The sequence below is a fragment of the Coregonus lavaretus genome (assembly GCF_964263955.1).
Source record: "Coregonus lavaretus genome assembly, chromosome: 19".
Lineage (NCBI taxonomy): Eukaryota > Metazoa > Chordata > Actinopteri > Salmoniformes > Salmonidae > Coregonus > Coregonus lavaretus.
Window position 1 is genome coordinate 23,471,240 of NC_140006.1, and position 27,587 is coordinate 23,498,826.

Here is a 27,587-nt window from a genome sequence, read left to right on the forward strand (position 1 = left end):
GATCCATCATGTATGACATTCCTGGGAGTGTGTAAACGTACATTTTTTATTACCATAGCATGTTTGTATGTTCTCGATAGTTATGTACTTGGAAATGTATCAATTGACCAATTGGGCCACTTGGGTACATTTGGGCAAACTGGTGAGGGACACCTGGGAGACTTGATACAAAATATTATGTAGATCTCTCATTCTTGAATGTATCAGTCTGAAACTTTGCACACACACTGCTGCCCTCTTGTGGACAACATCTAAGTTACTGATTTTACTCAAATTGTGTTTGGGGCATTACTCACATTTTGTTGCAACTTCTGCCACAATGACATCATACGAAGTGCTAAACAAATGTCAAAGAACTGAATGGAAGCGCATGTGACCGTGACTGTGGTGCTTACCGGGAAGGGGTAAGGGTGCACGGCAGACTCTGGTGGGTAGACAATGAAGTGGCGCAGGGTGAAGCCGAAGCCCTGAGAGGTGCGCCGCAGATGGATAGTCTTGGGACCCGGCCATGAGAAGGGCTCCTCCTCTCCCTGCAGGTTGAACAGGCCTGCAGGGGAATCACCCCGCTCACCCCACTCCAGCATGTTATTCTGGGGGGAGAAGGGGAGAGAGAGAGAAGGGGAGGGAGGAAAAGCAAGGAAAGGCGGGTGGGAGACGGGAGAGAGGCGCAATTATTATACTGTACACAACTGTATGACAGATTGAAATAAGATATACTGCAGGTGACTACTCAAATTCTTAGAAAGGCAAGAATTGTGAGAAAGTAGTACAAAGTTCACAAAGAGACAAAAATCTATGCATGTGGTATGAACGCATTTATTCATTTTGAAAAATGAATCACATGAGTCTGGCAATGACTGAGTGTCTATTCTGTATCCTGCTACATAACGGTTCATAAGCAACAGTAATAATAAAGTTAAATCAACATCATGTGTCTAGACTAGGTGATCAGAAACATGGGATCTAGAGGAAATTCACAAATGCCTCCAGTAGTGCAACCAAAAGAAATAAACAAGAGATCTCAAGAGTCCGGGATATAAATAAGTGGTGTCTATAGAGTACAAAGGTATGTACAGCATAAGTTTATAGAATATGTAAACATTATTAAAGTGACTAGCATTCAATGACTTTTGCACCATGGCATAAAACTAACTTTTTCGTCCACCAGCCACTGTGGCAGGTAGATTTTTTACAAACCAAAATATATATTTTTTTCGCTAGAATTACACCAACATAACACACACAAAAACAGATGAGCATGCTTTGTAATGTTTCTAAAACAAATGTATTACTAGTAAGAAGTAATGTGGTATATTGTTTATTTCATTTCTGTGACCTGAGTCTTAACCAAAATACCACAGATGAGACAAAAATGTACAAAAATGTTCACCTGCCCCTTTAAGGGCGGGAGGTTACCGTGGTAGTGTGATTTGAGTCATGTTTGTGCCTGTGAGATTGAGTCTGACTAGTAGAAGCGTTTTCTTCTCTTCCCTAGCAGTTGAAACTCATACATTGAAAAACAACCTAGATTGTGAACAAAATGTAAATAGCCAAGAAACAAGGACAAAGTCTCACTTCAGTTTCAAGTAAATTAGACCAACGTTTATGCCTGTGCGCAGCGCTTCTGAAAATTAATATTTCACTCAGCTCTTCATGTGCGCACAGCCCCCAGCCAGACAGTTTTGCAGCGCGAGGTGGAATAGGCTATATAGAATTCGTAGTTCTTTGACTTTGTGCGATTAATTTAAAAGCTATGAAACAAAACGGCGGAAATACTTTGAAAACAGCTACTGCAGCATTTATTTCACTATAAATGTGATCATACTTGACTATTTTTATTCACAAAGGCGAGTGAAATGCTCGCACTGTGGAGCCCTGACCACCCGCCAACGTGGCAGGTGAAATAAACATCTTACCCGCATTTGGCAGGTGTTAATTTTATGGGGCAGCAGTCCCTAAGGTATAGGGTAGAGTACCGGGTGGTAACTGGCTGGTGATGACTGGTGAACAGTCTGATGGCCTGGAGATAGAAGCTGTTTTTCATTCTCTCCGTCCCAGCTTTGATGTACCTGTAACGTCTCCACCTGCTAGATGGTAGCAGGGTGAACAGAACGTGGCTCGGGAGGCCTTCCTGTGACACTGGGTTAATTCGAATATATGTTTTTACGCGATTTTCCAAATGCCTGTATCTCAAGAATCAAGGTTTTTTGTATTTTTAGTTTTTATGAGCGTTTATGTCCGCTTGTTCTCATGTCTTTTTGGTCTCATCTCCTTCGCTCCTTCTGTGCTGTGTGCGCCTTCCCAGTTACACCAGAGATCTGAACATAATGACGAGATACATTGTTAGGGCGGAGACATGAGTGAGTCGTTGTCCCAAAGGCGACAAGCTTAGGTCCAAAATAAGCCAATATAAACGCATTGGACTTATTTTGGATAGATTTTGGCGAGAGTGAAACCACTCGCTTCACCTCTCCGTTTACACACACACACACACCCTCCCCTTGCCACTTATGTCAACAAAGTTGAGAGATCACTAATGCTGAGCGATTAGTGCTTTTTGCAGTCGGTTCGGTTTCGGTTAGATTATTAAGAAATAATCACAGTTTTCGATTTCGATAACTTTTTTAAAACATTAAATGCACTATGCATTACGTGGGTTGAATGAAGTAACACAGAATAAAACAATTAATAAAAATCCCATGATGGTAGTGACTGCCCATTACTGATGATCACTTATTAACCATAATTTATGTCAGTTGTGTATATTACATGTTTTATTTGATGACTTCATTATTTCATTCCAAGTCATCCTCTCATCTCTATAGAGCTGCTGCCTATACTGTCTGACAAAATCACTATTTTAGTAGTTCTTCAAAGTAAATAAGGCATACTTTGACTGATGAATACCAACTACTAAATCGCTTAGATCATGTATTTTCAGGTAGCGATATGAAGCAACAGCTGCTCTCTATATCACCTCATGATCTGCATTCTTCTCTCTTCAACAGCAGTCATACAAGAAACACAGACCGGACAAGTAGATGCGCAGTGAATTATGGTCATTGTAGTTAATTACCACATTTTATGCGCTAAACTCCCTACCACATCGTACAGTTCAGGCAGGATCTGATTTACCTCTAGAGAAACTGTACGATGTGCGCATTGAGCTCAAAAGGAAAAAAGCGAATGAAATGGAATTAAAATAATTGAAACAAAGAAAAATACAACATTTTTGTTAATCGCTCAGCACTAGAGATCACTTCTTCCTCTCTGACAAGCGGTTTCAACTCATTATTTGCATTTGAGGTTTGGTCCAAAAAATCGTTATTACTGACACTGAAACACTGAAACATTATTTTACTGTAATAGAGGAGACGTTTCTAACAATACCCTTTTTATGTCTCAACTACTCAAATTGTGCTTAGAGCAGACACTACTAAAACAGGAGTATCAATTAACATTGATTCTGGAAAATGAATGCTCAGTTTGTCGCACGCAGCATTGCAGTACCATGTACTGCTAGCAGCATTTTAGCCAAAGACTTATATTAGCTGTCCAGTCGGTTTTATAAATGTGCAATAAGCATAAAACACAATTATATAAAAGAAATTGGGTAGGCCAATTGATTTCAACATCTGAACAAAGTGGACAGGCTAGCATGCTGCTCAAACAGTTGGATACGGACAGAAGGGTGTGTTCATAACAGTTCAACTATTCTGTCTTGTTAGCTAGCAAATAGATCGGAGTTGGCTAAACTTGAAATTAGCTGGCTACTCACTAGCCTGTGGTGCTTGAGAGATTGTTTATGAGATCTGTGTTAATTTCTATAATGCCTGCTACAAGAAGTTAGTAATTATTATTTATGTGCATTATGCATGGTTCTGGTTAAATGTGCAACAAAAAGGGCATTTTCATAGACAGACTTGAAAGCAAGATCAGTGATTGCAAAAAAGCAGGTTAAACTATTTTGATAAAATAATTAAATTATTAGTGGGGCTTATATTTGACTCATGTCTCACACCCTGAATTAGATTATTGCTGACTGTTGCACCTTTAATAACCCCCTACAGCCGATGTCCATGCCCCCGCTGAAATCTAATTAGCATAATACAAAAATCCCCATAAAAATCAGTCTGTTTAGGGCCTCCCGAGTGGTGCAGCAGTCTAAGGCACTGATCAGGTGCTAGAGGCATCACTACAGATCCGGGTTCCATCCCGCTGGGATGTCCTTGTCCAATCGCGCTCTAGCATGCACGCTGGCTTCGGTCGCCAGCTGTACAGTGTTTCCTCCGACACATTGGTGTGGCTGGTTTCCGGGTTAAGCGGGCAGTGTGTCAAGAAGCAGTGCGGCTTGGCAGGGTCGTGTTTCGGAGGATGCATGGCTCTTGACCTTCGCCTCTCCCGAGGCCGCACGGGAGTTGCAGCGATGGGACAAGACTGTAACAACCAATTGACTATCACGAGATTGGGGAGAAAAACGGGTAAAAAGTACCAAATAATAATAATATTTTAAAGATTCAGTCTAAGCTAGAGATATGTTTTTTGCTTGGGCTGCATCTCAATCCACCGCACCCGCCGATGTCGGCCTTCCACATCTGCGGTGAAAGGTGGCAGAGCTACAGCGGTGTTTGTCAGACCATGAGACATAACGAAAATCTGTCTTCTCACAACAATGTCTGTAGCGTCCGAACGGTTTGGCCTACAAACTATTATGACCCCTCTATAGAAAGTTGGTGTTCTCCATTTTCCTCTACGGCCTAGGGATTGGCATGAGTAATCGAGTACTCGAACGGACCACAAAAAAATTGTTCTTTAACCAGAGATCACATTTTGTTCAAATACTGTAAAACTATTTGGTCGAAATTGTATCTTGAAGACAATGTTAATGTGCTTTGATTCTAGTATTCCATTTGTACATGTGCATTTGCGGGACACAACAAAAAAGAAAGCAAGCATCACACAGTTCTGCTCCCTAAATTTCCTTTCACCTTCATGTCTCACTCACTCAATTGCGTTCCGACCGCTCCATCTACACAAGACGTTTCAGCTTTGACATTATGGGGTATGGTGTGTAGGCCAATCTCAATTTAATCTATTTTAAATTCAGACTAACACAACAAAATGTGGAAAACGTCAAGTGGTGTGAATACTTTCTGAAGGCTCTGAAGGCACTGTAGGCTAAACGGCAGTGTCACACCCTGGCTCTGGGGACTCTGAAATGTTGAGCCAGGGTGTGTAGTTTCTGTGTTGTATTTTCTATGTTGATGTGCTAGGTCGTTTAGATCTATGTTGGCCAGGGTGGTTCTCAATCAGAGGCAGCTGTATCTTGTTGTCTCTGATTGGGGACCATACTTAGGCAGCCTGTTTGGCACCAGTCGTTGTGGGATCTTGTTCCGTTAAGGTTTGTTTTGTGTAACCTAGGACTTCACGTTTCGTTTGTTTGTTGTTTTGTTGAGAGTTAAGTACTTAATAAAATTTACGCTTATCACGCTGCGCCTTGGTCCGTATCTTCCATAAACGATCGTGACAGAAGATCCCACCAAAAGAGGACCAAGCAGCGTGTCCAGGAACAGACAGCCTGGACCTGGGAGGAGATCCTGGACGGGAAGGGATCCTGGACTTGGGAGGAGATTCAGGCCGGAATGGATCGCCGTCCTTGGGAGGAGACTGTGGAGGCGCGCTATAGAGAGGAGCAGCGGCAACGCAGAGGGTACCGGCCGAGGAGGAAGCCCGAGAGACAGCCCCAATAAAAAAAATTGGGGGGGCTAAAAGGGTGGTTGGCGGGGCCGAGGGTTAGAGCAGAGCCAACTCCCCGTACTCAGGCTAGGAAGCGTGTGACTGGGCAGGCTCCGTGTTATGCGGAGCCACATACTGTGCCGCGAGTGTTCCGGCACAGTCCTGTATGTCCTGTGCTAGCACCACGCACGTGTCGTGAAAAGATGGGCATTCAGCCAGGACGGGGTGTGCCGGCTCAACGCTCGTGGTCTCCAGTACGCCTCCTCGGTCCCGTATATCCTGCGCCAGTGCCACGTGCTGTAGCGCCAGTACGAGTGCACAGCCCCGTACGTCCTGTGCTGATGCCTCACACGTATTGTGTGGAAGTAGGCATTCAGCCAGGACGGGTTGTGTCAGCTCTTCGCTCCAGACCTCCAGTCCGCCTCCAAAGTCCGGCCCGGCCCGTTCCGGCTCCCCGCACCAAGCCAGTGGTGCGTGTTCCCAGTCCAGCCCGGCCTGTTCCTGTCCCTCGCACCAAGCCAGTGGTGCGCGTCGCCAGCCCGGTCCGGCCTGTTCCTGCCCCTCGCACCAACCCAGTGGTGCGCGTCGCCAGCCCGGTCCGGCCTGTTCCTGCCCCTCGCACCAACCCAGTGGTGCGCGTCGCCAGCCCGGTCCGGCCTGTTCCTGCACCCCGCACCAAGACAGTGGTGCGTGTTCCCAGTCCAGCCCGGCCCGTTCCTGCTCCCCGCACCAAGCCAGTGGTGCGCGTCGTCAGCCCGGTCCAGCCCGTTCCTGCTCCCCGCACCAAGCCAGTGATGCGCGTCGTCAGCCCGGTGCGGCCCGTTCCTGCTCCCCGCACCAAGCCAGTGGTGCGCGTCGTCAGCCCGGTGCGGCCCGTTCCTGCTCCCCGCACCAAGCTAGTGGTGCGCGTCGTCAGCCTGGTCCGGCCCGCTCCTGCTCCCCGCACCAAGCCAGTGGTGCGTGTGTCCAGTCCGGCACGGCCCGTGCCTGTTCACCCGGTGCCTGGTCCGGCACCGGTCAGCTGCTCCACTCCGGAGCCAGAGCAATGCGCTCCACCGGGGTCCGGTCCAACTCCTGTCAGCGGATCCACTCCGGAGCCAGAGCAATCCGCTCCACCGGTGCCCAGTCCAGCTCCGGCCAGCGGCTCCAGTCCGGAGCCTGTACAGATCGATCCACCGTCGTCGGGTGCAGCTCCAGTCAGCGGTGCCAGACCAGACCAGGGGTGCAACGGGGAGGTGGAAAGAAAGTGGTGGTCACACCCGGAGCCGGATCCACCTCCGAGGGGGGGGGGGGGGGGGGGGGTACTGTCACGCCCTGGCTCTGGGGACTCTGAAATGTTGAGCCAGGGTGTGTAGATTCTGTGTTGTATTTTCTATGTTGATGTGCTAGATCGTTTAGATCTATGTTGGCCAGGGTGGTTCCCAATCAGAGGCAGCTGTATCTCGTTGTCTCTGATTGGGGCCCATACTTAGGCAGCCTGTTTGGCACCAGTCGTTGTGGGATCTTGTTCCGTTAAGGTTTGTTTTGTGTAACCTAGGACTTCACGTTTCGTTTGTTTGTTGTTTTGTCGTGAGTTAAGTACTTCATAAAATTTACGCTTATCACACTGCGCCTTGGTCCGTATCTTCCATAAACGATCGTGACAGGCAGTCATGTTTGACAAATACAGTGGGGGAAAAAAAGTATTTAGTCAGCCACCAATTGTGCAAGTTCTCCCACTTAAAAAGATGAGAGGCCTGTAATTTTCATAATAGGTACACGTCAACTATGACAGACAAAATGAGAAAAAGAAATCCAGAAAATCACATTGTAGGAATTTTAATGAATTTATTTGCAAATTATGGTGGAAAATAAGTATTTGGTCAATAACAAATGTTTCTCAATACTTTGTTATATACCCTTTGTTGGCAATGACACAGGTCAAACGTTTTCTGTAAGTCTTCACAAGGTTTTTACACATTGTTGCTGGTATTTTGGCCCATTCCTCCATGCAGATCTCCTCTAGAGCAGTGATGTTTTGGGGCTGTCGCTGGGCAACACAGACTTTCAACTCCCTCCAAAGATTTTCTATGGGGTTGAGATCTGGAGACTGGCTAGGCCACTCCAGGACCTTGAAATGCTTCTTACGAAGCCACTCCTTCGTTGCCCGGGCGGTGTGTTTGGGATCATTGTCATGCTGAAAGACATAGCCACGTTTCATCTTCAATGCCCTTGCTGATGGAATGAGGTTTTCACTCAAAAATCTCACGATACATGGCCCCGTTCATTCTTTCCTTTACACGGATCAGTCGTCCTGGTCCCTTTGCAGAAAAACAGCCCCAAAGCATGATGTTTCCACCCCCATGCTTCACAGTAGGTATGGTGTTCTTTGGATGCAACTCAGCATTCTTTGTCCTCCAAACACGACGAGTTGAGTTTTTACCAAAAGGTTATATTTTGGTTTCATCTGACCATATGACATTCTCCCAATCCTCTTCTGGATCATCCAAATGCACTCTAGCAAACTTCAGACGGGCCTGGACATGTACTGGCTTAAGCAGAGGGACACATCTGGCACTGCAGGATTTGAGTCCCTGGCGGCGTAGTGTGTTACTGATGGTAGGCTTTGTTACTTTGATCCCAGCTCTCTGCAGGTCATTCACTAGGTCCCCCCGTGTGGTTCTGGGATTTTTGCTCACCGTTCTTGTGATCTTGACCCCACGGGGTGAGATTTTGCGTGGATCCCCAGATCGAGGGAGATTATCAATGGTCTTGTATGTCTTCCATTTCCTAATAATTGCTCCCACAGTTGATTTCTTCAAACCAAGCTGCTTACCTATTGCAGATTCAGTCTTCCCAGCCTGGTGCAGGTCTACAATTTTGTTTCTGGTGTCCTTTGACAGCTCTTTGGTCTTGGCCATAGTGGAGTTTGGAGTGTGACTGAGGTTGTGGACAGGTGTCTTTTATACTGATAACAAGTTCAAACAGGTGCCATTAATACAGGTAACGAGTGGAGGACAGAGGAGCCTCTTAAAGAAGAAGTTACAGGTCTGTGAGCGCCAGAAATCTTGCTTGTTTGTAGGTGACCAAATACTTATTTTCCACCATAATTTGCAAATAAATTCATTAAAAATCCTACAATGTGATTTTCTGAAAAGAAAAATCTCAATTTGTCTGTCATAGTTGACGTGTACCTATGATGCAAATTACAGGCCTCTCTCATCTTTTTAAGTGGGAGAACTTGCACAATTGGTGGCTGACTAAATACTTTTTTTCCCCACTGTAACCTAAAACCGGGGACAATAACCTAAAATCTAAAGGCCAAGTCTACACAGGAGTTTGCTTACCAAGAAGACAGTGAATGTTCCCGAGTGGCCAAGTTACAGTTTTGACTTAAATCTACTTGCAAATCTATGACAATAACTGAAAATGGTTGTCTAGCAATGATCAACAACTAATTTGACAGAGCTTTTAGAATTGTGAAAAAAATGAATGGGCAAATGTTGAACAATCCATGTGTGGAAAGCTCTTACATATTTACACAGAAAGACTCAGAGCTGTAATAACTGTCAAAGGTGATTCTACAAAGTATTGACTCAGGGGTGTGAATACTTATGTAAATGAGATTTCTGTATTTCATTTTCAATAAATTTGCAAAAATGTCTACAAACAAGTTTTCACTTTGTCATTATAGGGTATTGTGTATAGATGGGGAGGGGAAAAAATCAATTTAATCCATTTTGAATTCAGGATGTAATAAGTCAAGGGGTATGAATGCTTTCTAAAGGCACTGTACAGTGCATTCGGAAAGTATACAGACCACTTCCCTTTTCCACATTTTGTTACGTTACAGCCTTATTCTAAAATTGATTAAATCATTATTTTCCCTCAATCTACACACAATATCGCATGTTTTTCGAAATTGTTGCACATTTATTAAAAATAAAACACAGAAATACCTTATTTACATAAGTATTCAGACCCTTTGCTATGAGACTTCCAGTGATCATCCTTGAGATGTTTCTACAACTTGATTGGAGTCCATCTGTGGTAAATTCAATTGATTGGACATGATTTGAAAAAGGCACACACCTGTCTATGTATGGTCCCACAGCTGATAGTGCATGTCAGAGCAAAAACCAAGCCATGAGGTTGAAGGAATTGTCTGTAGAGCTCTGAGACAGGATTGTGCTGAGGCACAGATCTGAGGAAGGGTACCAACATTCTGTGGGGATGTTTTTCAGCGGCAGGGACTGGAACACTAGTCAGGATCGAGGAAAAGATGAACGGAGCAAAGTACAGAGAGATCCTTGATGAAAACCTGCTCCAGAGCGCTCAGGACCTCAGACTGGGGCGAAGGTTCACCTTCCAGAAGGACAACGACCCTAAGCACACAGCCAAGACAACGCAGGAGTGGCTTCGGGACAAGTCTCTGAATGTCCTTGAGTGGCCCAGCCAGAGCCCGGACTTGAACCCAATCGAACATCTCTGGAGACCTGAAAATAGCTGTGCAGTGACGCTCCCCATTCAATCTGACAGAGCTTGAGAGGATCTGCAGAGAGGAATGGAAGAAGCTCCCCAAATACAGGTGTGCCAAGGTTGTAGTGTCATACTCAAGAAGATTCTAGGCTGTAATCGCTGCCAAAGGTGCTTCAACAAAGTACTGAGTACAGGGTCTGAATACTTACGTAAATGTGATTATCACTTTTTTATACATTTGCAAAAATGTCTGAAAACCTGTTTCTGCTTTGTTATTATGGGGTAGTGTGTGTAGATTGATGAGGGGAAAAAACAATTTAATCAATTTTAGAATAAGGCTGTAACGTAACAAAATGTGTGAAAAAACAAGGGGTCAGAATACTTTCCGAATTAAAAGTCTAATTAAAGTTTGGCTACATTTTCAGGTGCCTCCCTCATGTCAGCATCGGTCTGGACATGACAGATTGTAGCCAATTCACATAGGCTATCACCTACACTTCGACATGTAGGCTAATTATTTATGTACATTTACATACGCTCACGTTTTTCTTAACATAATAGCTACCGTTTTGGGGTTTTCAAATTAATTTAATTGGCTACTTTGGTTAATGGTCTTGGTGCCTTAGCAGATTGGGCACCTCTTGAAGGCCACATGGCCTTCCACTAAAATCATGAAATTCCAGACCTGCTACTCAGTTTGCTGCACACACCAAACAAATATTAGACAGCAAAGCTCTTGAGGGGATTCTCTGCTGTCACCAAGCAAAGCTTGATTTTGGAAGAAGCTTACCACTTAGCTAGATAGCTAACTAGCTACTAAATTAGCAAACCAAATGCACAACTGCAGAGCATTTAGCACATTTTAGACAGTTAACTTAATAGTAAAGATATCTAGCTGGCAAACATTTAGTTGTGAAATCCATACTGTAACTAGATCACCTGGCGCGTGCTGCACAACAGTGAGTGACTCAAGAGGCTCTGGTCTCTCATCGTTGTGTGCTTGTAAACAAACACCACGTGACTGGGGGACTACCAGTAAGCTTCCTAATGAAAAATAGTGTGACAGGTGACGTGAAGAATGTGATCTTCTTTATCTGCTAACGTATTGCTCAAGTTGACTGTAGGTATTTACTTAAAGTAGCTACAAATATTTATAAAAAATTTAAAATAAACAGTTTCAACGGTATTGAAAAACCATCCCGTGGCGATTTCAAAATATCCTGGTATACCGGCCAAGCCTAGTGCTGTCAAGAAGTGATTGAATTCAAATGAATTCACCCAGCTTTTTTGTGGTCAACAAAACAGAAGTTCAACAGAACAGAGGGACACGGGACATCAGGGGCTCAACCTTATCATGGGAGAACGAGCCAATGGCAGAAGGGCTGCTGTGAAATAGAGCTTCAGGTGCAGCTGCGTGACACCTGAGTGAGTTTGGTTTGGTGGGAACTAACTGGACAAACAGGTTTCTGATTGTGTGTCTGCCCCAGCTGTGACTGTTGTTTCCACAGCACTAGCACAACTTCCCTGTTTGTGTGTACATGTGGAGGTGTGTTTGTCCTACATTCATTCCTATACATTCCACTTAAATCCATGTAATGTTTGAGAATAATTAGGCTATGCAGTATGCGGGTTCTGCTGTAAGTTAAGCCTAGCTATGCTGATCTGCCCCTACCTATAACTATATGTAGGCTATTCAGTAACAGCCATATTCTCTAAATTATACAGAGCTCTTGTTGAGAAATTAAAACCTTATGAATTAAAATAGTCCTGAAAGGGCAGGCTTCAAATGCCTCACCCCTCGGGGCATGCCAACCCCAGTTCACCAGATCTAATTCAGCAGTGGATCTCATTCCAGCCATATCCAGTCCTCAGATGTGGCTGGGGGTTGTTGGCAGGCCGCTCCTTAGTCCAGATAGACGCATGCCTAGCAGGGCTATCATTGCCCCTCACAGTTAATGCTGTGGTGACAGACCCGGCAAATAAATTCCAGCCAAACATTCCCTGACCGCCCGATCGTCTCCCTGACCGGCTCTCGCCCTCCTTCCTCTCAGCTGAGCCAAAGCCGAAGCAGCAGGACTAGACAACCAAGCAGAGGAACTGCCTCTCCAGTTAAACACTGATACTTATAACTGGAGCTAGCATGATGGTTACAATGCAAACCTAATGGGGAGGATCAATAAGAGGTGATGCATCTATTGCCTCTAGTTGAGACAAAGGAGAACATATTGGTTACTACCAGTTCAGCACAAACACTAACTTCATGTATCACACATGAATTACAAAAGACAACCACAGAGAAACAACAAACACAAATCCATTCTGGATAAATGATCATCACACACACGCCATTCAGTCTATGAATCACTACCAGAATGCCAGTGTTTAGTATTTGCATTGGGTGTGGCAGCACGGAACGTGTGTGAAGCACTGAACTCAAAGCTACGGTTCATTTCATATCAGATTGTGGAATGGAGAGCAGAGCATCAGAAGTCATACATCAGCTTCATGACAACAGCCTCAGGGCTTAGGACCTCAATGGAATCCCTGCCGGTACTATGGCCCCTACTTACTGAATGCGAGCTGCCTGAGCATATTATAGAAAACATTACTCTTAGGTTACATAACATAACTAAACATATACGGGCAACATGAGACATAAGATTACTTGAAATATGCTTTAAAACATTATCTGGCTTAGTTATCGAACAATGCTTTACTCCCGAGTGGCGCAGTGGTCTAAGGCACTGCATCGCAGTGCTAGCTGTGCCACTAGAGATCCTGGTTCGAATCCAGGCTCTGCTGTAGCCGGCCGCAACCGGGAGATCAATGGGGCGGCGCACAATTGGCCCAGCGTCGTCCAGGGTAGGGGAGGGAATGGCCGGCAGGGAGGTAGCTCAGTTGGTAAAGCATTGCGTTTGCAACGCCAGGGTTGTGGGTTCGATTCCCATGGGGGTCCAGTATGAAAATAAAAAAGAATAATGTATGGACTAACTGTAAGTCGCTCTGGATAAGAGCGTCTGCTAAATGACATAAATGTAAAATGTAGTATTGGAATATTAGCTAGCATGCTTTAGAGACTGAGTGTTTACACATTTGTATGTGGTCATTTGTAAGGTTCAGAAGCTACAGTCACACACACACGAACTACAACGCACAAGCGCACCATCGATACTAAGCTAAGCCTGGAAAACTCCTCCAGGTCCTCCCTTCATTTTCAAACAGCTAGTATTTTCTTCAAACAGACGAGGGATTACGGCATTTCACTCTTGTTAGTCTTTCACTGACGCATGGCCTCTATGTTTAAAGGCTTATCAAGCCATGACACATGCACAGACCACATGACATCAGGCCTAAATACATCAAACACGGCCGTATTAAACTGTGAAAAAGTAAAGCTCTCTGTGGGCTGCCACATTTTACACCACATCTAGTGTAAACCAAGCACTTCACTGTGAAAGGCCTAAGATAATGATGCAGAGCAGAGAGCCTCTTGTGTGTGTGTGCCTAGGATGTTTTGTCTTGTAATGCTGGCTTACGTATCATTGAGTTACCCACTTACCTTCTACGTTATGTAGCCTAATATATAATACCATTTTACAGGCCCTGTAATCTTGGTGCAGCAGGGCATTTTTTTTAAAGAAGTTGAAGGTTTTTCCATCCTGTGATTTCTGACCTTTAAGATGATTAGGACCTACCACATCATCCTCATGTGCCGAAAGAACGTTTGAAAGTAATTTGAGGTATTTTAGACATTAGCCTAGAGGAAGGAACATTTCTAGGACAATTGGGATTGAGCTTGGCGTGACTTCTCAGCCAAGCACTGGTTACCTTAACTATGAGTGAAAGTGGTTGTTCCTGGCATGGGAAAGGCAGTCTCTGTAGCCGTGCAGCCCATTCATATCTTCTGTGAGCATCACTGATGCTTCGACTCCCTGGCTAAAGGTTGGACGGCACAGACTATATGTCATGACAATTGTTTTCCACCATGCAGAAGTATAAAGCCCTCAAAAAACATACACACAGTAGAACAGTACATACGTGCACACCCAAACTCATCAAGCTCGAAACATTACACTGCCCTATGGCTGGGCGATATGGGCAAAAAAATAATGTCTCTGGTTTTTTCAAGCTAATCTGCAATTCACAGTATGCATCATTTTCACGTTTTCTCTATATAAGCTTTGTTTCACAATTAAAAGGTTAATACATTGCATTTCAAACAGTCAGGAATAATCTAATGAATTCAGGGCTTGTAAAATTATACCTAGGCTTAATACAGTGGGGGAAAAAAGTATTTAGTCAGCCACCAATTGTGCAAGTTCTCCCACTTAAAAAGATGAGAGAGGCCTGTAATTTTCATCATAGGTACACGTCAACTATGACAGACAAAATGAGAAAAAAAAATCCAGAAAATCACATTGTAGGATTTTTAATGAATTTAATTGCGAATTATGGTGGAAAATAAGTATTTGGTCAATAACAAAAGTTTCTCAATACTTTGTTATATAACCTTTGTTGGCAATGACACAGGTCAAACGTTTTCTGTAAGTCTTCACAAGGTTTTCACACACTGTTGCTGGTATTTTGGCCCATTCCTCCATGCAGATCTCCTCTAGAGCAGTGATGTTTTGGGGCTGTCCATGGGCAACACAGACTTTCAACTCCCTCCAAAGATTTTCTATGGGGTTGAGATCAGGAGACTGGCTAGGCCACTCCAGGACCTTGAAATGCTTCATAAGAAGCCACTCCTTCATTGCCCGGGCGGTGTGTTTGGGATCATTGTCATGCTGAAAGACCCAGCCACGTTTCATCTTCAATGCCCTTGCTGATGGAAGGAGGTTTTCACTCAAAATCTCACGATACATGGCCCCATTCATTCGTTCCTTTACACGGATCAGTCGTCCTGGTCCCTTTGCAGAAAAACAGCCCCAAAGCATGATGTTTCCACCCCATACTTCACAGTAGGTATGGTGTTCTTTGGATGCAATTCAGCATTCTTTGTCCTCCAAACACGACGAGTTGAGTTTTTACCAAAAAGTTATATTTTGGTTTCATCTGACCATATGACATTCTCCCAATCCTCTTCTGGATCATCCAAATGCACTCTAGCAAACTTCAGACAGCCCTGGACATGTACTGGCTTAAGCAGGCGGACACGTCTTGCACTGCAAGATTTGAGTCCCTGGCGGCGTAGTGTGTTACTGATGGTAGGCTTTCTTACTTTGGTCCCAGCTCTCTGCAGGTCATTCACTAGGTCCCCCCGTGTGGTTCTGGGATTTTTGCTCACCGTTCTTGTGATCATTTTGACCCTACGGGGTGAGATCTTGCGTGGAGCCCCAGATCGAGGGAGATTATCAGTGGTCTTGTATGTCTTCCATTTCCTAATAATTGCTCCCACAGTTGATTTCTTCAAACCAAGCTGCTTACCTATTGCAGATTCAGTCTTCCCAGCCTGGTGCAGGTCTACAATTTTGTTTCTGGTGTCCTTTGTCAGCTCTTTGGTCTTGGCCATAGTGGAGTTTGGAGTGTGACTGTTTGAGGTTGTGGACAGGTGTCTTTTATACTGATAACAAGTTCAAACAGATGCCATTAATACAGGTAACGAGTGGAGGACAGAGGAGCCTCTTAAAGAAGAAGTTACAAGTCTGTGAGAGCCAGAAATCTTGCTTGTTTGTAGGTGACCAAATACTTATTTTCCCCTATAATTTGCAAATAAATTCATAAAAAATCCTACAATGTGATTTTCTGGATTTTTTTTTCTCAATTTGTCTTTCATAGTTGACGTGTACCTATGATGAAAATTACAGGCCTCTCTCATCTTTTTAAGTGGGAGAACTTGCACAAATAGTGGCTGACTAAATACTTTTTTCCCCCACTGTATAAGCCTTCCACAACCACAAGACCCAGCAATTATTTAAATATTTTATCAAAATAGTTTAAACTGTTTTTTGCAATAATCACTGATCTTGCTTTCAAGTTTATGAAAATGCCCTTTTTGTTACACATTTTACCAGAAACATGGATAATGCACATCCACTAACAATGACCAACTTCTGATAGCAGGCATTATAGAACATTATAAACTAGGTGGTTCGAACCCTGAAACAGCATTAATTTTTCACAGTCATGTTCATTGATACTCTCGTCTTAGTATGGTCTGAACTGTTCTACATTTTGGGAGTCATAAAATGTGTATTGTTGTGGGAAGGGGTTTGGTGTCTGTGTGCGAATGAGAAGGTGCACAGTGCACACAGCACAGAAGGAGCAGAGGAGACCAAAAAGTCAAACACTCATAAAAACAGGACAGAATGTAAACCTCTATTGCAATACAGGCATTTAGAACATTGTGCTGAAACATGCATTCGAATTAATCTAATTAGTGTTGCACGGTATACCGGTACCACAGTAATATCACGGTACCAAAACATCATGACACCTACAATGCAAACATTTTAGAATACTGTAGTACCGTTTCATATGATACTACTACTTAATTTTTCATCCCTACCGATCTAAAGAACCTGGTGGTGCCGGTTATAAAATGTTTATAATGTCAGTTTTGTTTATAAATGCAGTTGAATTTAAGCAACAGCCACTAGTCGCTTGTAAGCGCAGGTCCAATAATATCCACTTCACTTTCATGCGCATATCACGTGGCAGCTGTAATCATCCAGCCGCATCCCCTACCAGCCCTCACCTGCTTCTCTTTGTCCGCTCTTCACGCACACCTATTCCTGTGTCAGTTTTAAAATATATATAATTTAGCCGTGATGGCGAGCGGGGATGCAGACCCTAACGAGTCTTCTGTTGTTAGATGTGTACATTTGTTACATTGGAGCAGCACGCAGAGCGAGCAATGTTGATACATTGTATAATTTAATCACCTGTCGGAGTAGACTTTGCAAGTTCACCATCATGCAGCCTCTGAGTGTCAGAGAGGGAAAATGGAGCGCCGCTTCACGACAAGCATACTTGCAGCTTTACAGCAAAGAAAACGGCTTGTCTCTAGCCTAAACGGTTAAAAAAATATGACCCACATTCCCAGATACCTTTTTTTCTTCCTAGCTAGCTAACAACCTGGTAACTTGACAGTAGGTTTAGGCAAATGTGATTGGCACAGGAAGAAAGGAAAAGGGTCTGCTACTCATGAAATGTGCGTCAAAGGTAGGATTCATATAGTTCTAATGTAAGCCTAAACTATATAAAAATATATATTTAATTCTGGTGCTCCTTAAATTCTGTTTGGTGCCTAACGTTTTAAAAGTTGGGAGCAGTGTGTGTGTGTATGTTTGTGGGAGGGAGAGAGAGAGACAGTGTGTGTCTGTTAACTGAAGAGTAAAGGTTTCATGAGGTGTTTTCCCCTTACTGACACAATGACATGCAGATCATTATGCATGTATATTCCTTCCTCCCATTCCTCCAGCCAAATCACAGGTAGGCCTTTGCAAATATAAGCAAATCAGCCATTCTATGCAGTATTCTATTATACACTGAACAGTGTGAAGTTAAATTCAATGTGTTGTATTGAGTAGAACTGTGAATTTCAGTGACAGGTTTTTGCGTAGCACATGCGCCGAATGTTTCGAAAACGGGAACAGGACGCTGGGCCACTGATTTTCTGCACAACTCAGTATCGTGATACTTGGCCTGGTATCATATCATTAGTAAAATGTTGGTATCGTGACAACAAACTAATTAATTCTATATAAAATCGCCCAGCCCTACACTGATCATCCGGCTTTGTAATGTGATGGGAGTTTAATTGAAACATATAACGTTTTCCGGTGGCCATCAATTAACTCATTCAGTTCATCGAAACATTAAAGTCTGATTCACTAGTTTTATTAAAGTTAAGGATGTGCATCTTTCCCTTTCAAGACGATTCGATACGTATCTAGATACATGGGCTCCGGTACAGGAATGATACGTTTTAGTTTGAAACGATTCGGTGTGATTCGGTTTGATTAGAAGAAAGAATCGATAAGATTTGATGCGCTAACATTTGTTGCATACATACATTCATTTTCCATTTTCAATTAAAATCTGCAGCTGGGCCTCTCTGAGCTGGATCTGTCTGAGCAGACTTATCTGTATATGTGTGTGTGTAAATAATGTATACAGTATGTCTATGGTGTATGTAGGCACCTGAGCTGAGCCATAAGGGAAATTGGCCATCTACCACCCCACTATCAGTTAGGGGGAGGGGGCAATGTTTCCCTTGATTTTTTTTACCAACTTTTTTCATTTGAATGCTGAAGGTGATGCATAGATGTGCCAGATCAGTTATAGGCCTACTTCTCGTTGGTCAGCGCATGAAGCTGCACACAGCGCACAGTTTAACTAGGCTATTGATATTGTCTGGGGTTGTTCGGCAGGCAAAATTACTTGGAGATCAATTACTGTCAACCTAATGACATGCTTAGTTTGACACTAAAGGAGAGGATGCAGTTGTCATAAAAGATTACAGTTATTTTCAGGAAGGTAGAAAGAAAGTGATTTGAGCAACAACAAAAAATAGTCAACTGGCGTTTCGTAACTTTTGTATCGATTTTCTGACAAATGCATGCTACATTTGGATCGGTTTGGAATCCTGCAGACCGATGCACTCATATCTTAAACATTTGAACCAGGACTGATGTGGTGAATCATTACATCCCTATTAGGAGTGCCATCAAAAGGACAGACCTTTAGTTTAATTCTGCAAGAAAGCAGAACACTTTACAGTGTCCAGATTTTACACAGTGTAATGGAGAAAAGAAACTGGCAATAGCCTAAGCTAACCCATCTCTATATTTACCAGAGACTGAGCATAACAGACAACCCAATGCATACAGGAAGAAAGCACTGTCCTCTATCCAATTTCCGATATCCAGAGAGCCATATGATGCTCTGTAAATGGCTGCTAAACAAGTTAAGCCCTGGGCTTTAATGAGGTACAGATCACGGGAGTGGAGAGGGGGATCTGTCTAGTAGAGCCTATATAGGTTAGGGCTCCTCAGAGAAAACCATCCAATTCACTCTAATGACACACTAACTGTGGAGAATATCTACACTGGATGCATCACTATAGTATGTTCCGTCTGATCCAGCGACAGCAGTTAACTCCAATATCATTGATTGGTCAAAATGACATGATAAAATGGGTTTTACTGGGTTAAATGGACATAGATTGGATTAAAATAACCTATACTAGGCTTAAGTGAGCAGAGGTTGGTGGAACAGGCTGATCTTAACTGGATTGAGAGCTAGGCTAGAGGAATATTTGCAAGTGGGGAGATTTTGAAGCTGACATCTTTTCTTCTAGCCATGGTAGCCAAAATAATGGGCAACTGGGCATTTTTATACATGACCCTAAGCATGATGGGATGATAATTGCTTAATTAACTCAGGAACATCTGCTTTCCGGGACCACCCATACACAAATAAATGTATGCACGCATGACTGTAAGTCGCTTTGGATAAAAGCGTCTGCTAAATGGCATATTATTATATTATTATTATACTTTGTATCCCCCTAATTTACTCAAGTGTTTCCTTTATTTTGGCAGTTACACATAGCTTAACCTACATCTAATGTATAATCTCCAGGACCCCAATTTCCATGACAAGAATTTTGGGTCACCCAAAAACAACCTTTAAGGTGGTAAGATGTTGGAATTTTGGCCATGAATTTGAGTGGGGCTTATGTACCTCGCACAAAGAGGGTCTGGTCAGTCTCTCCTCTTCATCACATGGACCTTTCCAACGTGACGCCATCATTTCACTTCACACAAGAGGTGACAATCCTTTAGTGCACACATCGAAAGCTATAGATCCCAGCAAATAGACAGCAGTCGAGTCCTCCAAGTAACGTTATGGTTCGTCTCTCCAGTTCAAACTGTAATCCATGTTCTCGTATCTTGTCCAAATCGTTGAGCTGAATGTGAAACAAGTTGATTTGAACGAATAGCATTAGTGACTGCTGTATTTCAATACACAATACACTTTATATTCCAAGTTTGGCTAACAAACACTGATAAACATTGTTGAAATGTGAAAATGATAACCAACGTTAGTGCAAACATTAGCTTGCTATTGCCTTTCTAATAATCTTTAGCAAAACTATCGTATGAATGATTAGCTAGGTTATTACTAGTAAGCCAAGCAACAAGTGGGCAGGCAGGAGGCAAAGCCGATCGATGTGACTCGCTCGCGGACTAACGTTAGTAACTAACTCGTGAGGCAAAACTTGCCACCCTGTAGTTATTGTGCTCGGACCGAGAGCTAACGGAGACGTATTTAACGGGTATCCGTACTATACGTTAAGTAATTTTCAAATCAGATAAAGTAAAATATGTAAAGTGGTAAAGAACATAGCCATGTCGTTACGTTGGTCTCCGATTCTCCTCCTGCCCTGCCTGAACTCCGTTACTGTAGCTGGATCCGATCAATACAAAGAAGCCAAAGTTTTCCTCGACAACAACAAACAACTTCGTTGTGGGGTGGGTGGACGTTCAAATTACAGATGACACGATACAGCAAAAGTTCTCATACGTTTTGTTAGCTAGCTAGATACATTTAACATTAAAAAACAAACGCGTGGAACCTGTTTAGCTAGCAAGCTAGCTGACTATTCTTCAGTAGCTTGTAGTTGGCGATAATACAAAAAATTACCTAAGTATCCGTGCAATGTGACTAAGTTAGCTAGGTAGCTAGCTAACGTTAGCATGCTATGTAATGGGCTAAAGTTAACCTACCTGTTGTGAAAAGCGACGTTACAGACTGTGTTGAAACGTATTTATTTCCCATAAAAATTACTCAAATAAATATTCTGGTCCAGTGTAAATTTCAATCATATTTCCATATCCTAACGAAATACAGTCACAGTTGTATCCCATCCCAACTCCGGGGAGACACGCGGCTGCTGGAAGTTGGAATTTTGTTTAAGCCTTCCAGAATCCCAAAGACCATCCTCTTTTCGCCAGCGCCACTCCCGGCCAGGCTTCTTCTTCTTTGGTATTATAACGGTCCGCAAACAAATGTAATAGGGCATGCCGCCACCTACTGTATTAGCTGTGTATCAGTCTACTATTATGTAGTATGACTTTATTACACTGTAAAATACATTTTTTATTTATTTAATTTTATTTATTTAATTTTATTTATTTAATTTCACCTGGGATAAGATAAAGTAATCCTTCTACCCCGTCGCCCCCCCCCCCCCCCCCCCCCAAAAAAAACAAAAAAAACAACAACACATATTGTAAAGTGGTTATCCCACTGGCTATAGGGTGAATGCACCAATTTGTAAGTCGCTCTGGATAAGTAAATGTAAATGTAAATGTATTGCCCTACCAACTAACCCTGCACCCATTAAAACCACTATTCCACTACTTTGGACCCATCTGATCCTACTCCAGGCCAGCAGACTGGGAGGACGGAACACTATAATTCAAAACATCTTGTAACTCTTCTGCGGTAAAATCTTGTACACCCAAGTACTCTGCAGCTGCCACCACAACATCTATCCTCTGTGATTTGCGTTCCATTCCTGCGTTCCATTTAACAACCATGGCCATGAACGCCAAAAAAACAACCTTACTGAAGCACATGTTATTCCTATCACTCCCTATTGGCCTCGGCCTACTCACAGGGATCCTCTTGGGATCCCTCACCCTGGACCCATCTTCCTCTACAAGTCTCTTCACTGCCTCAGCATATGACACCTTCTGCACTACTCTGATCCTGGCAACCTCAACCTGCCTTTCTCTCACCGGACACATCTGATCTCCAGCACCATGGGTACCTCTACAGTTTACACACACACAACTTTTTCAACCAATACTACACATTCCTTTGTCTCATGTCCTCCTGCACACTTCTCACATCTAGGAATCTCCATCCTACACACTGCTGCCACATGACCATAAGCTTGACACCTAAAACACCATAATGGGTTCGGGACAAAAGCGCTCATGGCTCCTGGCCAATCATATAATCAACATAGTTACTTCTGCTTTGACTCCTTACAAAGTTGCATGAGAAACTCCTGTACTAACCTAACTAGCATGCCTGCAAAAAGGTGGTGTTTTTGTTATTCCACTAGCTAGGTTACCATCCAATTGGCTACAGATTTTAACACAAATATTCAAAAATCTGCATTAAATAATTTGCTAATTTTCCCACAAGTGGTGTGTTTCCACCAAGTAGACTTGTTGTGGATAAAAGTCAGTGCGTGATGATGTAGTGCACACAATGTACTTTTTCACTGAAGTTTTCATGTACCGAATAAAAATCTAAAGTTCAATGTGGTTCCATTGCATTTTCAACTCTACCGATAGTTTTGCCACAAAAACTGTTGTGTTGAATAGCAAATGTGCATACTCTGGTCTTGGCACGTGCTCTCTAGCCAACAGCTCGCAGACACAGTGCAGGTAGGTTGTGCGGGTAAACTAGACTACATACGATTATTATGGATAAGAGTGAGAATATTTGTACTTGCCAAACGGCAGTCAAGCGTCATGTCACCAGAATAAGACCCTTAATTTTATTGGAAAGGAGCATCAAGATCACCATGCACTTTCACCACCCTGTGAAGTTTATTATAACTTATTCCATCTGTAGCCTAATAAACTGCATGGTTTCCGGAGTCATCATGGGAGGACCACACATATCTTAATATGACTCCAAGTTTATTTTATTTATGATATAAATATTTGCACATAAAGGAGTTTCCACTTCCATTTCTCGCAAAATAAATGTTACTTACACAAAATGATCCCACCATGTCGAACAAACAAATTATGTCTGCATTTATAAAATTGTACCGAAATGTTCTGTTTCCATCACAGCTGTCTTAATTTTTTTAATATGAATAAAAACTGTGGATGGAAAAAACTGTGGATGGAAACGTGGTTAATAAACAGGTAGTTTTGGTATAATTGTGTCTGTAAAATTAATTTTCCACTAGTGGGAAAATGTGCATATTGTCTTTCTGCAGATTTTAGACTATTGACATGACAATCTGTCACCAATTGGATGGAAACCTAGCTAGTGAGGCAGACACTTTTTAACTTTTGGGGCACTCAAAGTGATAAAACTCGGAAGGACTGAAATAGTTCTGAAATCTACCTGTTGTTAGCATTACATGATCATTTAGAAAAGTCTGCTTTTCAAATGTTGAAGAAAGACCTCAAGATAACTTCCTAGTTTGTCCTTCTTGAATCTTGGATTAGAAATCATTGCTGCTTAATATAGTCGTGGGAAGCAGGGAGGGGGGGGTGTGCGGCTCCCCCTGAAATATCAGAATTAAAAAAATATCGGAATAAAAAAAAGTTGAATTTTTTTTTCTCACAAAAGTAGTGCACTGGGCCTTTACTAGTATTAGCGGACCAACAGTTATTTTCAGCATCTCAGCTTTGGCAAAAAAGGTAGTTGTTGGATTTGTAACAGCTGTTGCCCTGTCCCTTTCTCTGCAGTTGTCATTCTAATGAGTCAAGAAAGAACAAAACCCTGTCCTCAAACATTTACATCAAAAGGTGCAAAGTTATTGGCAAAGACACAAAACATCCACATCAACTAAAATATTTTTCTTGATCAAATAACATGTGAAACAACCACTTGTTATGCAGTATTAATTTATTATCCTTACAAACCTCTTCATCAAATCAAATCAAATCAAATTTTATTGGCCACATGTGCCGAAAATACAACAGGTGCAGACATTACAGTAAAATGCTTACTTACAGCCCTTAACCAACAGTGCATTTATTTTTAATAAAAAAAGTAGAATAAAACAAAAAAGTGTTGAGAAAAAAAGAGCAGAAGTAAAATAAAATAACAGTAGGGAGGCTATATATTCAGGGGGGTACCGGTGCAGAGTCAATGTGCGGGGTCACCGGCTAGTTGAGGTAGTTGAGGTAATATGTGCATGTGGGTAGAGTTAAAGTGACTATGCATAAATAATTAAGAGTAGCAGCAGCGTAAAAAGATGGGGTGGGGGTGGGGGGGCAGTGCAAATAGTCTGGGTAGCCATTTGATTAGCTGTTCAGGAGTCTTATGGCTTGGGGGTAGAAGCTGTTGAGAAGCCTTTTGGACCTAGACTTGGCGCTCCTGTACCGCTTGCCGTGCGGTAGCAGAGAGAACAGTCCATGACTAGGGTGGCTGGAGTCTTTTAAAATTTTGAGGGCCTTCCTCTGACACCGCCTGGTATAGAGGTCCTGGATGGCAGGAAGCTTGGCCCCAGTGATGTACTGGGCCGTACGCACTACCCTCTGTAGTGCCTTACGGTCGGAGGCCAAGCAGTTGCCATACCAGGCGGTGATGCAACCAGTCAGGATGCTCTTGATGGTGCAGCTGTATAATTTTTGGAGGATCTGAGGACCCATGCCAAATCTTTTCAGTCTCCTGAGGGGGAATAGGCTTTGTCGTGCCCTCTTCATGACTGTCTTGGTGTGTTTGGACCATGATAGTTCATTGGTGATGTGGACACCAAGGAACTTGAAGCTCTCAACCTGTTCCACTACAGCCCCGTCGATGAGAATGGGGGCGTGCTCAGTCCTCTTTTTTTTCCTGTAGTCCACAATCATCTCCTTTGTCTTGGTCACGTTGAGGGAGAGGTTGTTAACCTGGCACCACATGGCCAGGTCTCTGACCTCCTCCCTATAGGCTGTCTCATCGTTGTCAGTGATCAGGCCTACCACTGTTGTGTCATCGGCAAACTTAATGATGGTGTTGGAGTCGTGCCTGGCCACGCAGTCATGGGTGAACAGGGAGTACAGGAGGGGACTGAGCCAGTTGTGTTTTGACAAGGTAGGGGGGGTATACAGAAGATAGCCCTAGTTGGTAAAAGACCAATTCCATATTATGGCAAGAACAGCTCAAATAAGCAAAGAGAAACAACAGTGCATCATTACTTTAAGACATGAAGGTCAGTCCCCAGCTAACAAAATCATTTTGAAACTTACAGACGATGTTCCAAAATGTATTTCTATCATTCCGATTGTAACGTTATATGAAGACAAACCATAGCTCTAAATGTAACGTTATGAAATGTTCCTAGGATATCTCCAAAATGACATGATATTCAGAACCTTTCATGGACTACCAAGGAATGTTTTTAATGTTCCCATGATGTCTCTATAGCGACCTGATATTTATAACCTCTATAATACTTATTCTGGAAGACTTAAGGGGAATGTTACAAATGTTCCTTGTTAGCTGGGTCAATACGGAACATTTCAAGAACTTTGAAAGTTCCTTCAAGTGCAGTTGCAAAAACCATCAAGCGCTATGATGAAACTGGCTCTCATGAGGACCGCCACAGGAATGGAAGACACAGAGTTACCTCTGCTGCAGAGGATAAGTACATTAGAGTTACCAGCCTCAGAAATTGCAGCCCAAATAAATGCTTCACAGAGTTCAAGTAACAGACACATCTCAACATCAACTGTTCAGAGGAGACTGTGTGAATTAGGCCTTCATGGTCGAATTGCTGCAAAGAAACCACTACTAAAGGACACCAATAAGAAGAAGAGACTTGCTTGGGCCAAGAAACACAAGCAATGGACATTGGACCAGTGGAAATTTGTCCTTTGGTCTGGAGTCCAAATTTGAGATTTTTGGTTCAAACTGCCGTGGCTTTGTGAGACGCATTGTGGGTGAACGGATGATCTCCGCATGTGTATTTCCCACCGTAAAGCATGGAGCAGGAGGTGTTATGGTGTGGGGGTGCTTTGCTGGTGACACTGTCTGTGATTTATTTAGAATTCAAGGCACACTTAACCAGCATGGCTACCACAGCATTCTGCAGCGATATGCCATCACATTTGGTTTGGGCTTAGTGGGACTATCATTTGTTTTTCAACAGGACAATGACCCAACACACCTCCAGGCTGTGTAAGGGCTATTTTACCAAGAAGGAGAGTGATGGAGTGCTGCATCAGATGACCTGGCCTCCACAATCACCCGACCTCAACCCAACTGAGATGGTTTGGGATGAGTCGGACCGCAGAGTGAAGGAAAAGTAGCCAACAAATGTCGGAACTCCTTCAAGACTGTTGGAAAAGCATTCCAGGTGAAGCTGGTTGAGAGAATGCCAAGAGTGTGCAAAGCTGTCAAGGCAAAGGGTGGCTATTTGAAGAATCTCAAATATAACATATATTTTGATTAGTTTAACATGTTTTTGGTTACTACATGATTCCATATGTTTTATTTAATAGTTGTGATGTCTTCACTATTATTATACAATGTAGAAAATAGTAAAAAATAAAGAAAAACCATGTAATGAGTAGGTGTGTCCAAACTTTTGACTGGTACTGTATGTTTGTCTGTATCTCTCTCTATCTCTGTCACACACAAACACCTATACAAACACTCATACACCCATACAACAACAGCAACTGCTTGGCTAGATTACAATAGTCACGAGGTGGCTGGTTCAGTGGGGTCGAGAAGGGATTGGCATGTGGATAGCAGTGGCTGTGGAATGTGTATTCCCACTGTATGAGTGATAGAGAGAATGAGAGATAGGCGTGCACAGTTCCCCCTACCCACCATCTAATAAAATCATCATTAACCTCTTTGGTTTTCCTCCGTAGTAATATCTGGCACATACACTGGCTGGGCTCTGACTGAATTATACTGGAATTATAGCATTAAGGTTCTACGTTTAGCTTTTTCAGAGTAATTTGATGTAGGCGCTAGTTTAACCTTTAATACTTAGATATGTTTGGTTAGATCAGTGGGGAATTAAAATTACATGGTCTGTGTTATAGTTTGTTACATTGTACGCACGCTCACACTCACACACTTGCACGCACGCACAAACCTGAAAGGAGGGACTTAAAAGTGCTGTTTTTCTCAGGGCCCAGACAAATGTATCTTTCATTCCTTCCCAACAGAAGGGACCACCTGTTCCTGGGATTGGTGGCTTTTGTCAAGGAGGTCATCCTGGCCAGGGGACTTTCACAATGCTGCCCTGCCTGGCCAGTTCTACTTCCAACGGCTGCCAGTTCTACTTCCAACGGTTCTGCGAGGGGCTGTGGTGGCTAGAAGCGATACTTGCATTTCATGGGCATGCGGGGCACAGCTCTATTTTAGAGGTGTAAGTAACATGACATAACCAACAATATATACATCTGGAATAGGTTGATATTGATAGTAATGGCTCAATTATCTGTTGTAACATTTTATATGGAGAGGCAATCACTTATCACATACAATAAGAGAGTTAACTAGCAGGTAAACAGACAAAGCCTTTTTGTTTTTATAACACTGCTTGTCCCGCTGCTTAAACACTGTAGAATAATATGTCAGGTGTATACAATGGGCCCAGCAGTTCACACACAACTTGCTCTCTTTTGTTCCTTTAAGTATCTCTAGTCTTTCTGCTGCTGGCCTAGTTTTTCAGTGCA

General features: G+C 43.0%; 1 protein-coding gene across 1 annotated transcript in view; it reads right to left on the bottom strand.

Moving 5' to 3' along the window:
- The window catches only part of LOC311147248 (rho GTPase-activating protein 21-like), an 87,503-nt gene extending 66,409 nt beyond the window's left edge, over positions 1 to 21,094 (bottom strand). Inside the window, exons 1-3 of the mRNA XM_084183918.1 lie at positions 20,931 to 21,094; positions 19,885 to 20,110; positions 396 to 590 (exon numbers count right to left, since the gene is read on the bottom strand). Coding sequence (XP_084040044.1) covers positions 396 to 590; positions 19,885 to 19,953 — 264 coding nt within the window. The 5' untranslated portion in view covers positions 19,954 to 20,110; positions 20,931 to 21,094. The remainder of the gene's footprint in view (positions 1 to 395; positions 591 to 19,884; positions 20,111 to 20,930) is intronic.
- Positions 21,095 to 27,587: the final 6,493 nt, after the last annotated feature.